Consider the following 14,425-nt stretch of genomic DNA (forward strand, 5'->3'; position numbering starts at 1 on the left):
CAACCCCTACAAGAAAATCTCTATCATTACTCTGATCCTAATGAAAGAGACCATCCTTTAATATACTGTTACAGACAGCATTAAACACAGCCTTCTCACTCGATGGGGTGACTTTATTCAATTCTGAATTCTCTTCTACATGTCACCACATACTCACAGATTTCTATCCCATCCTTTCAACTCTGTTTACCACCCACCCTGCTACTACCATCTACATTTTCTTTAAACAGCAAACCTGGGAGATTATAGATGCAGTGGAGGAGTCCTGATTGCCATCCACTTTTGTCCTCTTGGAATGGCCACTGTCAGCCATTTCTGTCCTCAAGTTCCAAATTCCAAGTCAGGATAAAATGAATAGGAAGCATGGAGAGGTAAGAATGAAGGGAAGTATCTGTAGTTTGTATTCCCCCAAACTGTCCATTTCCTGATTCAGGTGCACTAGCTGGCATTAATTATACATGTTTATGCATACACCAGGGCTTCTAACCACACCAAGTGATACCCTCCTCTAATCTATCTTTTTTTTTGAGGATATGGATCTATGTGTTTGTGAACGGACCATATAAGGATATATAACTATTTATACACAACAATAGCCATGTAAGTATTAATACCTGTCTCTCTCTCCAGGTATATTTACAATCAGATACATATGAGCATCTAACATGTGCAAAGCACTCCACCAGGCTTTGTAAAACATAAAGAAAAGGGAGACAGAACAGATATGTTTTTTAAAAACACTAAACTACAAAAAAAGGAAAGAAAGAATGAAAAAAACCCCACTAAACTACAAATACAGTCTACCTAACAATTCCTGGTTATCCTTTAAAACCCAACTCCTCTATGAATCCTTCCTTGCCTTGTTCAAGGGAAATTAGACTTTCCTGCCTGTGTGTTCCCACAAAACTTTGTACTTATCTCCTAAATATGGTACCTACAGTATCTGTCTTAATGCATTGTAACTATGTTTATATATATCTGTCTCGCCTATCACCCTATGAACTCCTTAAGAAAAAGGGGCAGAGACCAGATTCAGAAATAGACCTTTAAGCCAATGGACTAAGCAGATTGTGTTTTTAAAAATATATATTCCATGTCTGCAAGTAACTCTCAAATGGCTTACCAAAAAACCTGTGCGCCTGGGGGGAAACATGTTTATAGAGAGGATGCAAATATGACAAAATGTTAACAACTAGTGAATCTAGATAAAGAGTACATGCAAATATGTTCATTTTACTATTCCTAAAACTTTTCTGTAAATTTAAAATTTTTAAAAATTAAAAGTTGAGGTTTAAATATAAACATTTTGTCCCATTTTATTTTTTATATCTATTGTAGGGCTTGGCACATAACAATTACACAAAATTTGCTAAATGAAAAACCGAACATGTTGAATGGCATAGACCATAAGTAATCTAGAAGTTCCAAGAAAGCAGTCCTGAGAAAGAAGTGATCACTGTGAAGTTGAGAGGTCTATGAGGACAGGAACCACAGAAAAAGTGGGATTGACGACAGGCTTCACAGGTGGAAGAAACAGCTCATAAAATGATTTGGAGGTGGGAATGTCTATGGCTTCCATGGAGGAGGAAATATTCAAAAAGACTGAATCTGAAGTCATAAGACCCAGGTAGTACTCATGACACCACCAAATTCCAACTTCATCTCCTTCTGTCAATCCCTTCACCTGTAAATTGGGGAAAATCATACCTAATTCATAGGGTGTTACAGGAATAAAATACTAGTAATTATGGGAAAGTATACAGTACAATGAAAAGTCTTTACACAAATGTCAGGTATTTTTATCAAGGTACTGTTAGAGGAGTAATGAAGACACCAACCTGGTTGGAACTGGGGGTAGAATGCAGGGGACCAGCATGATATAATATTGAAAAAGCAGCCTAGGACCAAACCCTAAAGAGCCTTGCCTACCAATCCAAAACATTTGGATTTTACTTGTAGGGAAATGAGAACTACAAAAAGATTGCTGAGAATGAAAATACATAATTTAAGTGTTGTTTTAACTTAAAGTCTAAACCCTTTCACTAAGTGATCAGGGTTTAGACTAGGGTTGAGGCAGAAGGGAATAGAAAGGAGGGGATGGATTCGAGAAAAATTATAAGAATTAAGACTTTGGTCTGCATGTATCAAAAGGCAAAAGGGACAAGTCAAAAATCACCATAAGGGCAGCACTTTTCAAACCCTGTTTTATAGAACACTAGTCCAGGAAATTCTGGGAAGGCTGTAAAATCCACCCCCATCTTAGACTCAAAATGCACATCAGTACATCAAAAGCTCTGAGAAATTACAGAGTAAGAAACTTGCTGTTTAACATAGCTCCAAACTTAGTTGATCTAGTATTCCATGGAACACACTATGGGAAATGTTCTAAATAATGTTGCCCAGGTGACTAGTAGAATGAGGACACCAGTAAGAAAAAAAGGGACATTTGGTGAGTTGCTGTTGTTTAGTAGTCTATTTTGTTTGTTTTTAGTAGGGAAGGTGGGGTTTCAGACCTGCTGATTTTGAGGAGCCACAAGATATTCAGGTGCAACTGATCAGAAGACAAATGAAAATCTGGGTTTGAAACTGAAGTGAGGTCAGAGTTAAAGATGAAGCTTTGGAAGTCATTCTCATAAAGGTAATAGTTAAAGACACGAGAAAAGATGAGAGACTACACAAGGAGAACAAAACTGAGGAAGAAGTAGAACTGGGGGCAGCCAAAGAGCTATCTCTATTTGTGTGTCTATTTATTTTTATGGGTGTGAGTTTTTATCTGTGTGACTAAGAGAAAGGGCATTTGTAAAAACATGTATGTGCATACTTCTATTCTCAACCTAGAATAGAACAGTCACTTAAACCCTTGTCCCCTCTTCATCCAGAATTCTCTTTAGGTCTCTGACATTATTTCTCAGAGAGAAATCTAGGTGAGAGTTGGAAGGAAGGGTAGAAATGATTAACAGTCAATGGTTTGGGAAAATCTACACAGTAATGGAAAGCTCACAGTAGGTAGGAATTTAATCTATGAATTTATTCTATTTGATTTCACCTATGCTCACTTATTAGCCATAGATCAGTGATTGTCTCTGGCTGCACTTTAGAATTATCAGAGCAGTTTTTTTAGAATATTGATGCCCCTGGGGCTCCACTTACAGAGATTTATCTAAATCGTTCTAGGGTGAGGTCCAGTAAGGGTAATTCTTAAAAGCTTCTCAAATCATTCCAATGCACAGCCAGAGTTTAGAACCATTCGCACAGCCAGAGTTTAGAACCATTCGTGTAGAGTGGGGACAAATCTAGCTCATGGTGTGTTTTTGTAAATAGAAGTTACTGATTAAAAAAAAAAAGAACTTACTGGAACATAACCACGCTCATTCATTTATGTATTGTCTCTGGCTGCTTTTACATAGTAGCGGAAGACCTGAGTAGTTGCGTAGAGATCACACATGACCCACAATGCCAAAAATATTTACAATCTGGCCTTTACAGAGATGGTTCTCTGATCCCTAGTTTGAATTAACTAAGTCAAATTTGAGAAGAAAATTAATGAGACTTAATAATACAATCTATTTTAATTTATAATGAAAGTTGGTAGAAATTTTAGAATTCCCAGAGAAATGTGGGTTTTTTTGAAGATGTTTCTTATTGCCATAATGTTTTTGAGGCATCCCAAGATTATTATTGAGGTGGTATGGAAAATATTTTTGTGCTGTGTGAAAAATTATTTAACGAAACATTAAAATTTTAGAATGAACAATTTTCTGTTCATTTTTCCCCTCTTCCTCTGTTACATTCTTTCTTCCTGGGCCACATAAGGAAAAATGTCAACTCTGCAGAATGATTGATCAACAAGGAGACACAGATTTCTTCTAACAGTGTTGAAAGAGAAATTTGTCAAATCGTACTGGGTATAAAATCTTGGGTATTGTTCCACCAATATCAATTTCTAGCAAAACAAGACAAACAAAATACTGAGATCAAAGTAGCAAAACATTAGAGTAGGACATAGGATAAGGGAGGGGAGTAAGATTACAGATGATTTTTTTAAACACTCTTCTATGTTTTCCAAATTCTCACAATGGTTATGTATGTTTTCTGTAAGTCACAAAAATATTGATCTGTACTTCCTGGGCTAGAGCAAAAACTCCAATAATTTTTTCTGGTGGACCTAAGTACCTCTTAATTATGGCTTGAGGGAATAAGAAACACCTGCTGTTGCAGAGGACAACACAGTGAAACTTTCCTGCTGCCAAGGACTATAACCCCACAATATGTTGGTGTCCTTAAAAATAACCAAATCTCAATATTCTGATTTATAGATGAAGACTGGAGTTCAGATTGCCTAAGCTGAGGGAGACCACTTGAGAAAATGGCTGGTGTGGAGAGACTCTTTTCCACTAATGGAAAAGAATTCACATACACCTTACAACTGACAGCAGAGTACCTTAACATTAAGAGTCTCATGTAGCCCAGAATATTATTTTCTTGGTCATTCAAGAGGACGTAGCATCCTGTGTCTAAACAGTTCTATAGAGGATACTTCTTTACTGAGGGGAGGGCCTTAAAAGTTGGCTTAAAGGCATCTGCTGACTCTGACCTTATTTTGCCCCAAGGGGTGAGGGTGGGTATGGGGGCAGGGAGGACACACAACAGACTCTGAAACAGTGGCCTAGGTATAAAAATCAACAAATAATGTCTTTTACTTGTGTCTAGTTGGGAAAGTCTGCTAATTTGTATCAGTTACCCTCATATAAATACCATCTATCACTTTCAAAAAAGAAGTAAAATGGTAGATACCTGCCTCCGAAAATTCTTCTCAATGAGAATAAATATGCTGGAGACTACAAAATACATTTACTTGGAAAGAGGATTACAAATTTTAGCAAAGATCTGAGGATAGGATTTTCCACTGTAACAGAACAGACTGTGCCCTCTCCCCCTGAATCAGCAAGTTTCATATTTCCACTGCAAAAAAAAAACCTCCGTACAATACAGGAAAGCTTTATGGAATGCAATTTCAGCAAGGTGAAGAAAGAGTGAGAGGCAAAACATATCTGTCTTAGCGCCTGTGGACTACATTTCCTTCCTCCACTCCCCAGTTCCAGAGTTCTTTGTATTTTTATTGAGTACCTGCTCCAGTTCATAGGCCTTTGCCTTATCCTCATCCCGGTCTGCATTCTTCCGATAGGCCAGTCCCAAACCCCACACAGCCAAGATGCTGTACACATTATCCCGGACCCAGGCATCTTTCTGATCATAGCTGGCTGGAAGCAAGCCAGTCACTGGATTCTGTAAGGACAAGAAAAAGGGGACAGGCAGGTAACCATAGGGTGTTAATATGAGGAAACAGAATCTATCAAATGGGTACTGAGGGACTTTGGTCTTTCTTCTATGTCCCCACTCCTGAATTCTATAATCTCCTCTTCTGACCAAGTGCAAGCATATGCTATCTTGAATAAAGGGAAAGAGCTGGCTGAAGCCTTACAAGTCTGAAATGTGGGAATTCTTAAAAGAAAGGTGTTTTAGAAAGAATGAACTACCAACGAAAAATCAGCATGAAAAGATTAGAAAAACTACAGTGAACAGTATATACACGGTACTTCAGATCTTCACAACAGTCTAGTCTTAAGATGGGTAAAAGTTCTCCTACCTCTTTTTCCTTCAGAGGAGGGGAAGGAGATGACTCCCAAGCCTGCGGAGGGGGCCGGGGGCGGTGTCGATAAACAAGCTTCGACACATCTTACAACTCCGGCCCCTGGAACCCAGCAGTGGTTTGGGGGACGCGGAGGGTTGGTAGGGGGGGACTCAGAAGCTCTGACTCAGGACTCGTGGCTAACGGTGCCTGACTCTGGTTCTGTTCCTGGCCCAACACCTTTCTTCACGGTCCTTTACGGCCTCCCCAGCTAGGGGTCGGGAGAAACTGTAATACACCCCCCCCCACACACACACACACAGGTTCACCCAGGGTCTCCGTCCAGGTTATCACACTGCGCACCCTCGGTGATCACAAGCGACACCCCATCACTTACCTGATGGCACAGTATGGTCTGATGCACCAGTCTAGCATAGCCGTCAAGCCGGACCCCCGAGTTACTCCGGCTCCTCATCGCGCTCCGTTTCCAATCCCCTCAGAGACGGCTGCAGTACCACAGGGGCCCACGATTTTCCAAGAAAGGAGGCTCCAACGCAGCCCCACCCTCGCTGTGGGAAGCCCGAGTACCAGGCCCGGGCACAATCCTACCACCGCTCGGGCCTGGGGCCGGCTGTCCCGGCCAAGGCGGCCTCCGTGGCCACCACAGCCCCGCGCGCGCCCGAGCCTCCCGTGCTCTAGAGCCCAGCCAGAGTGCCTCTGGCGCCGCTCGCCGCCTCTCTTAAGCCCGTCCGGCCTCCGCGAGTGACTCCTGCATCCTCCGCTCCACTCCCGGAGACCGAAGACAGCCGCGACCCAGAGCCTCCAGCGCGGCCGCCAGCAGCTGCAGGTCACAGGCTGCGGCGCTGCCTCCACCTACCACGAGACGCAAGCCGGAGGCGGGGCTGACGCCCTGTGTCCCAGCAGCTGCGCGCGGCGCCTGGGGACTCGCACCGCCCCCGGCGACCCAGCCCGCCCCGCGGACGAGAATGTGTCACCGTAGGCAATGTGCTATCAGGGGGTTATTTTCGAAACACCTCAAATGACTATTTCAGTTGTCCACACTTGCTGTGGACACAGGATGTTAGGGAGGCTGTTTCTTCTGCCGGACTAGTTTTAGGAACTTATAGTAATTTCAAACTTAAAAGGAAAGAACGATCGTTTGCGTTCAAGGTCTAAAGAATTGGAATTTCCGGGTCTTTATTGTATTTTATCCTTTTGACTCAAAGCTCAGATTCAACTCCTTACTCCGATCCAAACCAAACGAGAAACAACTCCCTAAGGTAAATACTTTATTCCTCAGGAAATGACGAATCGGCGCGCTTGGGAAGGAGGGGGCAGTGGTGTGCTTTGAGGAAGCGAGTGCCCCAAGCGGGAACTGGGCTGGGAGGGAGCGGTGCTCAGGACAGCCTTGGCCGGAGAGGAGCTGGAGGAGTTTGTATAACGGCTTTGGAAGGCTCCCTCGTGCGTACATAGGTCACAAGGCTGAGGCAACAAAGACTTAGCTGAAAATAAAGGCAGAAAGGGAAGCTAGAAAGGAAACCTGTAGGTAACGCTGATCACTGGCCGCAGGGTAATCGGACCACACCCCACTAGGTGTCCTGGCCCCAGGGCCTTTGCTCCCTTTGTTTACTGCCCCAACCCCCACATCTTGATCTCCGTTGATCCAAACCCTGCACGTCCTTCAAGTGAAGGGTTGAGTACCACCTGCTCTCTGAATCGCGGGGTAAGAGAATTAGACCGACTGACCTTTCAGGTTCAACTCGGAAAATCTGTGATTCTAAGCCTTCCCTAGCCACCTCACCTAGGCCACAGTGATTTTGCATTTTCGTTTATCTTTTTTCAATTTAATTTTTATTTTATATTGGAGTATGGTCTCTCCTCGTAAGCTCCCTCCGTTCCAACCCCACCCTCACCCCCGCCTAAATTAGCATAAAGTCAGGCACTAGGAGATGACTAGCAAATATTTGGTAATGATGATGAAGAAAGAGGGAGGGAATGCTCAAGAACTCAGATCTGGGACTTTCGGGTTCAACGGCCAGCCAGCGATATAGTTAGATACAGAGATACATTTAGAATTCTCAAGCAAATGGTTTCCATCGCATTCACTGGCTATGCAAATGCCATGACTGGCAAATAACAAGCTACTTAAAGGCCCAGGTACACATGGGGAGAAAAAGTCTTTCCGGGGAAAGCTACTTCATTTTGGAAGAAAGAGTGCTTGCCTGCCCCTATTCTGGTCCTAACTCCCTGACATCTTCCTCTTGGCCTGTTGCCTCAAAAGCCCTTTCTCTACCCTTGTCCCCTTGAAGCTACTGCCTTCTCTTTTTCTTCACCTCATCATCCTTTAAAGATGTTTTAAAAATATTAAAGTAATATATGCTCACTAAAGAAAACTTGGAAAGTATAGAAAAGTAGAGCAAATCACCCTTAATTCCTTCTCACAAACAACCACCTGTTAATATTTTAGCTTATTTTTTCTAGTCTTTTTATTCCTTTCTGCATAGACCACCTTCCCTGGCAAGTTATTCAGAAGTATGAATAGTTAGAAAAGCCAAAGGTAGTGTGTCACCAAGGAAGGTTAACTGGCTGGGTACCAAGATGCCTTGTTGGATGGCATTACCTTGGTGCTTTCAACCTCAGTCCAGGCTGGACCTTTCCATCTCAGAAACTTGATCTCCTCAGTGTCCCTGAACTGGTCAGTCTCAGGAGGCTGACTCATGCTGATTAACTCGTGAGAGACTGATGTGTGAAAACCAGGATGCTGGTTGTTGATGAGAAATAGAACAGTAACAGTTTATTTTATATTGGAGTATAGTGCCTGACCACCACATTCCCTTCCTTTAATAATGTGTAAGCCTCCCTCCTTACCAAGTGCTATTTTGTTTTTGTTTTGTTTTGTTTTGTTTTGTTTTTGCGGTACACGGGCCCCTCACTGTTGTGGCCTCTCCCATTGCGGAGCACAGGCTCCGGACGCCCAGGCACCAGACGCGCAGGCTCAGCGGCCATGGCTCACGGGCCCAGCCACTCCGCGGCATGTGGGATCTTCCCGGACCGGGGCACGAACCCGCGTCCCCTGCATCGGCAGGCGGACTCTCAACCACTGCGCCACCAGGGAAGCCCCTATTTTGTTTTATACGATAACCCTATGAAGTAAATACTATGATTAACCATGCTTTAGAGATGGAGAAGCTAAGGTGCCATAAGATTAAGTAACTAACAAGTCTGTTCTATGTGGGCTTCACTGTCTCCTTTTTCTATGCTTCCATGGTTCACTGACACATTCTTGCTTTAGATATGTCAAAACTATCCACCCAAATTATAGTCAAATCTTGCTTGTCTGGAAGCCATTATGTTTCTTGAAGGTGACTTTCCATTTGATTCACCATACATTAATTTTATAGTTTAACTCTTGAATAACATTTTATTTCCAATTTCCTGGGAATATTTTATTGTTGCTCCCTTATATTACTTGAAAGTTTTAATCATACTAATTTTCAAAAATTCAAAAATTTTTAAACTTCACATTTTATAAATGTTTTCCATGGTTTTGCATTTTATGTTAATGTCGACATTAATCTTCCTTCTAGATGTTCCAGTTCGCTTAGCTATTCTCTCATTATTAATAATAAATCTTTTATTATTACATTTCTTGAAAAAAGAGTTCACACACTGTCTCCTTTCTGTTGTTTCCCATTCACTCTCTTTAAATTTTTTAAAAAATTGTATAAGTAATATATAAACACATTCTTTATGAAAACAATTTAAATATTACAGATAAGATTAAAGTTCCCCATGTCTGTCACCCATAATCACAGTCTCCTTTATCTCCCTCCCCAAAGGTAACCACTGTTACAGGATTGGTTTGTATCCTTCCAGTTTCTTCCCTATGAATTTACACACACACACACACACACACACACATACACAGCAATACATATAAAATATTGTTGTTTTCTGCGTATTCTTTTAATGCAAACAATATCATGCTGTACCTACTGTTGTGCAGAGTGCCTTATTCATCCAAAGGTATGTCATGAAGATCTAGTCATATTATTACATAGAGATCTACTTCATATACTGTGGTTTATGTAGGCATTCCTCTATTGATGAGGAATATTTCTTTCACTTTGTTTCCAGGTTAGAACTCTTGAATATAGTTCAGTGAACATACATGTATGTCTGCTTGTGAATGCAAACAGGTGTTTTGGAAATAGGCATTAAAATTTTTGATATAGCCAAAAAAACAGTTAAATTATCTGCACCAACCAGTAGTATACGAAACTCTCCATTTTCCCCATCCTTACCAGTACATGATATTATTAAACTTTAATTTTGAGCAGTCTGATGGCTGCAAAAATGGGATCTTACCTTAAGCCTAATTTATCTGAATACTAATGTCATTGAGAATCTTTTTATGTTTATTTTATTTAATTTACGTAATATTTGTTTATTTATTTTATTTTATTTCTTCTGGATAATAATTATATACTTAGTCATTTCTCTATTGGACTGTTCTTCTTAATGATTTATAGGATTTTTAAAAAAAACTACATAATCTGTAATTTAACTTAAAAAAAAAAGAAAATCCAAAAGAGATAATGAACGTTTTCCCATAAGTGGTTTTCTATTAACATTATTATGGTGTCTTTTTATTCATATAGTTTTTAATGAATTCAAATTTATGAGTCTTCAACATAATAAAGGCCATATATGACAAACCCAAAGCCAACATCATCCTCAATGGTGAAAAACTGAAACCATTTCCACTAAGATCAGGAATAAGACAAGGCTGCCCACTCTCACCACTCTTATTCAACATAGTTTTGGAAGTTTTAGCCACAGCAATCAGAGAAGAAAAGGAAATAAAAGGAATCCAAATTGGAAAAGAAGAAGTAAAGCTGTCACTGTTTGCAAATGACATGATACTATACATAGAGAACCCTAAAGATGCTACCAGAAAACTACTAGAGCTACTCAATGAATTTGGTAAAGTAGCAGGATACAAAATTAATGCACAGAAATCTCTGGCATTCCTGTACACTAATGATGAAAAATCTGAAAGTGAAATCAAGAAAACACTCCCACTTACCATTGCAACAAAAAGAATAAAATATCTAGGAATAAACCTACCTAAGGAGACAAAAGACCTGTAGGCAGAAAATTATAAGACACTGATGAAAGAAATTAAAGATGATACAAACAGATAGAGAGATATACCATGTTCCTGGATTGGAAGAATCAATATTGTGAAAATGACTCTACTACCCAAAGCAATTGACAGATTCAATGCAACCCCTATCAAACTACCACTGGCAGTTTTCACAGAACTAGAAAAAAAAATTTCAAAATTTGTTTGGAAACACAAAAGACCCCGAATAGCCAAAGCAATCTTGAGAACGAAAAACGGAGCTGGAGTAATCAGGCTCTCTGACTTCAGACTATTCTACAAAGCTACAGTAATCAAGACAGTATGGTACTGGCACAAAAACAGAAAGATAGATCAATGGAACAGGATAGAAAGCCCAGAGCTAAACCCACGCACATATCGTCAACTTATCCTTGATAAAGGAGTCAGGAATGTACAGTGGAGAAAGGACAGCCTCTTCAATAAGTGGTGCTGGGAAAACTGGACAGGGACATGTAAAAGTATGAGATTAGATCACTCCCTAACACCATACACAAAAATAAGCTCAAAATGGATTAAAGACCTAAATATAAGGCCAGAAACTATCAAACTCTTAGAGGAAAACATAGGCACAACACTGTATGACATAAATCACAGCAAGATCCTTTTGGACCCACCTCCTAGAGAAATGGAAATAAAAAGAAAAATAAACAAATGGGACCTAATGAAACTTCAAAGCTTTTGCACAGCAAAGGAAACCATAAACAAGACCAAAAGACAACCCTCAGAATGGGAGAAAATATTTGCAAATGAAACAACTGACAAAGGATTAATCTCCAAAATTTATAAGCAGCTCATGCAGCTCAATAGCAAAAAAACAAACAACCCAATCCAAAAATGGGCAGAAGACCTAAACAGACATTTCTCCAAAGAAGATATACAGACTGCCGACAAACACATGAAAGAATGCTCAACATCATTAATCATTAGAGAAATGCAAATCAAAACTACAATGAGATATCATCTCATACCAGTCAGAATGGCCCTCATCAAAAAATCTAGAAACAATAAATGCTGGAGAGGGTGTGGAGAAAAGGGAACACTCTTGCACTGCTGGTGGGAATGTGAATTGGTACAGCCACTATGGAGAACAGTATGGAGGTTCCTTAAAAAACTAAAAATAGAACTACCATATGACCCAGCAATCCCACTACTAGGCATATACCCTGAGAAAACCATAATTCAGAAAGAGACATGTACCAAAATGTTCATTGCAGCTCTATTCACAATAGCCCGGAGCTGGAAACAACCTAAGTGTCCATCATTGGATGAATGGATAAAGAAGATGTGGCACATACATACAATGGAATATTACTCAGCCATAAAAAGAAATGAAATTGAGCTATTTGTAATGAGGTGGATAGACCTAGAGTCTGTCATACAGAGTGAAGTAAGTCAGAAAGAGAAAGACAAATACCGTATGCTAACACATATATATGGAATTTAAGAAAAAAAATGTCATGAAGAACCTAGGGGTAAAACAGGAATAAAGACACAGACCTACTTGAGAATGGACTTGAGGATATGGGGAGTGGGAAGGGTAAGCTGTGACAAAGCGAGAGAGAGGCATGGACATATATATATTACCAAACGTAAGGTAGATAGCTAGTGGGAAGCAGCCGCATAGCACAGGGAGATCAGCTCGGTGCTTTGTGACCGCCTGGAGGGGTGGGATAGGGAGGATGGGAGGGAGGGAGACGCAAGAGGGAAGGGATATGGGAACAGATGTATATGTATAACTGATTCACTTTGTTATAAAGCAGAAACTAATAAAAAAAATTTATGGGTCTTCCTTTTTGTCTTATTTTAGAAGTAGTAGGTTGCATGTTGGCCCAACAAAAGATATGTTTACCCGGAACTTGTGAATGAGACCTTATTTGGGAACAGGGCCTGTGCAGATGTAATTAAGGATCTGGAGATGAGATCATGCTGGATTTTCCTACTGAGCCCTAAATCCAATGATACGTGTCCTTCTAAGAAAAGAAGACACATAGTGACGAGAAGCCCATGTGAAGACAGAGGCAGAGATGGAAGTGATGTATTTACAAACCAAGGAACACCAAGGATTGCCTGCAGCCACAAGAAGCCAGGAGAGAAGCATGGACTAGCTTCTCCCTCAGAGCCTCCAGAAGGAACCAACCTTGCTGACACCTTGATATTGGAGTTCTGGCTTCCAGATTGTGAGAGAATAAATTTCTGTTGTTTCAAACCACCCAGTTTGTGGTAATTTGTTATGGCAGCCCTAAGAAATTGATAAAGCCTTCCTGCCCTCAAGATCATCAACATATTATTTTTTTGTATTAATTTTATTGTTTTGCTTTTTTTTTTTTTTTTTTTTTTTTGCGGTACGCGGGCCTCTCACTGTTGTGGCCTCTCCCGTTGTGGAGCACAGGCTCCGGACGCGCAGGCTCAGCGGCCATGGCTCACGGGCCCAGCCACTCCGTGGCATGTGGGATCTTCCCGGACCGGGGCACGAACCCGTGTCCCCTGCATTGGCAGGCGGACTCTCAACCACTGTGCCACCAGGGAAGCCCTGTTTTGCTTTTTATCCATAACGCTCTTAATTCCTCTATAATTTATTTTTATTAATGGGTTTAGATAGAAATTTAACAATGTTTTCCTAAATGTTAGTGCCAATTGCATTAACACCACTTAATGAATATTCTTTTCCCATTGATTTGAAATGCTACATCAAGTACCCATGGGTGAGTTTCTGGATCACTAGTCTGTTCCATTAATCTATTTTTCTATTCCTTCACCATTGTTGAACTGCCTTGGCTATTCTTGAGCTTTAATCTTCCATAAGAACTTTAGAATTATCTGGTCAGGTTCTAAGGAAAATCCCAATTTTTATTGTGATTGCACTGAATTTATGGATTCATTTGAAGAGAATAGATATATTGAGAATATTTAGCTTTCGTATCTACAATGTCTGTTTATTTATTCAGACCTTCTCTTATTTCTTTCAGTAAACTTTATAGTTTTTTCCATGAAACAGTTGTACTTTTTTGTTAAGCTTATTTTTTGGTACTTTATAGTTTTGTTGCTATTAACATTTTTCCTTGTTATATGTTAATTGGTTATTATCATGTATAGGAAAATTATTTTGTATGTTTATCTTATATCCAGTCTCTATGTTAGCTCACTAGATGTACTGGCTTAAAGGTGATGTTTTTGGATTTTCTAAATAGACAGTCATATCATTTGCAAATAGTAACAGTTGCGTCTTTACCTTTCAAATCTTTATAACTCTTGTAGTGGGTATAGTGGTTATCATTTCTTGTTCCAGACTTTAACGGACTGATTCTAATGTTTCACTATTAAATATGTCTGCAGTAGGTTTCTGGAAGTTACCATTTATCACTTTAAAATAATTTCTTTCTCTCCTTGGTTTCCTAGAACTTTATCATTAATATTATTATGAATGAATGTTGAATTTTATTGGATGCTCTTCCTGCATGTATTGAAAAAGTCATATAGTTTATTCCTCTACTTGGTTAATGTGTGAATTACATCAATAGGTTTCCTTTTGATGATCCATATTTTTATCCATATTTTCATTCATATCACTTGGTCATGATAAACTATTCTTTTAATATGCACTAGATTCA

General features: G+C 40.0%; 1 protein-coding gene across 4 annotated transcripts in view; it reads right to left on the bottom strand.

Moving 5' to 3' along the window:
- The window catches only part of PHKA1 (phosphorylase kinase regulatory subunit alpha 1), a gene marked incomplete at both ends in the record, with an annotated part of 136,298 nt that extends 130,194 nt beyond the window's left edge, over positions 1 to 6,104 (bottom strand). For all 4 annotated transcript variants that reach the window (XM_079727532.1, XM_079727531.1, XM_079727530.1 and 1 more), the window contains 2 exons: positions 5,128 to 5,286; positions 6,027 to 6,104. In XM_079727532.1, the coding sequence (XP_079583658.1) occupies positions 5,128 to 5,286; positions 6,027 to 6,104 (237 nt within the window). The remainder of the gene's footprint in view (positions 1 to 5,127; positions 5,287 to 6,026) is intronic.
- Positions 6,105 to 14,425: the final 8,321 nt, after the last annotated feature.

Source organism: Hyperoodon ampullatus (genome assembly GCF_949752795.1).
Source record: "Hyperoodon ampullatus genome assembly, chromosome: X".
Taxonomy (NCBI): domain Eukaryota; kingdom Metazoa; phylum Chordata; class Mammalia; order Artiodactyla; family Ziphiidae; genus Hyperoodon; species Hyperoodon ampullatus.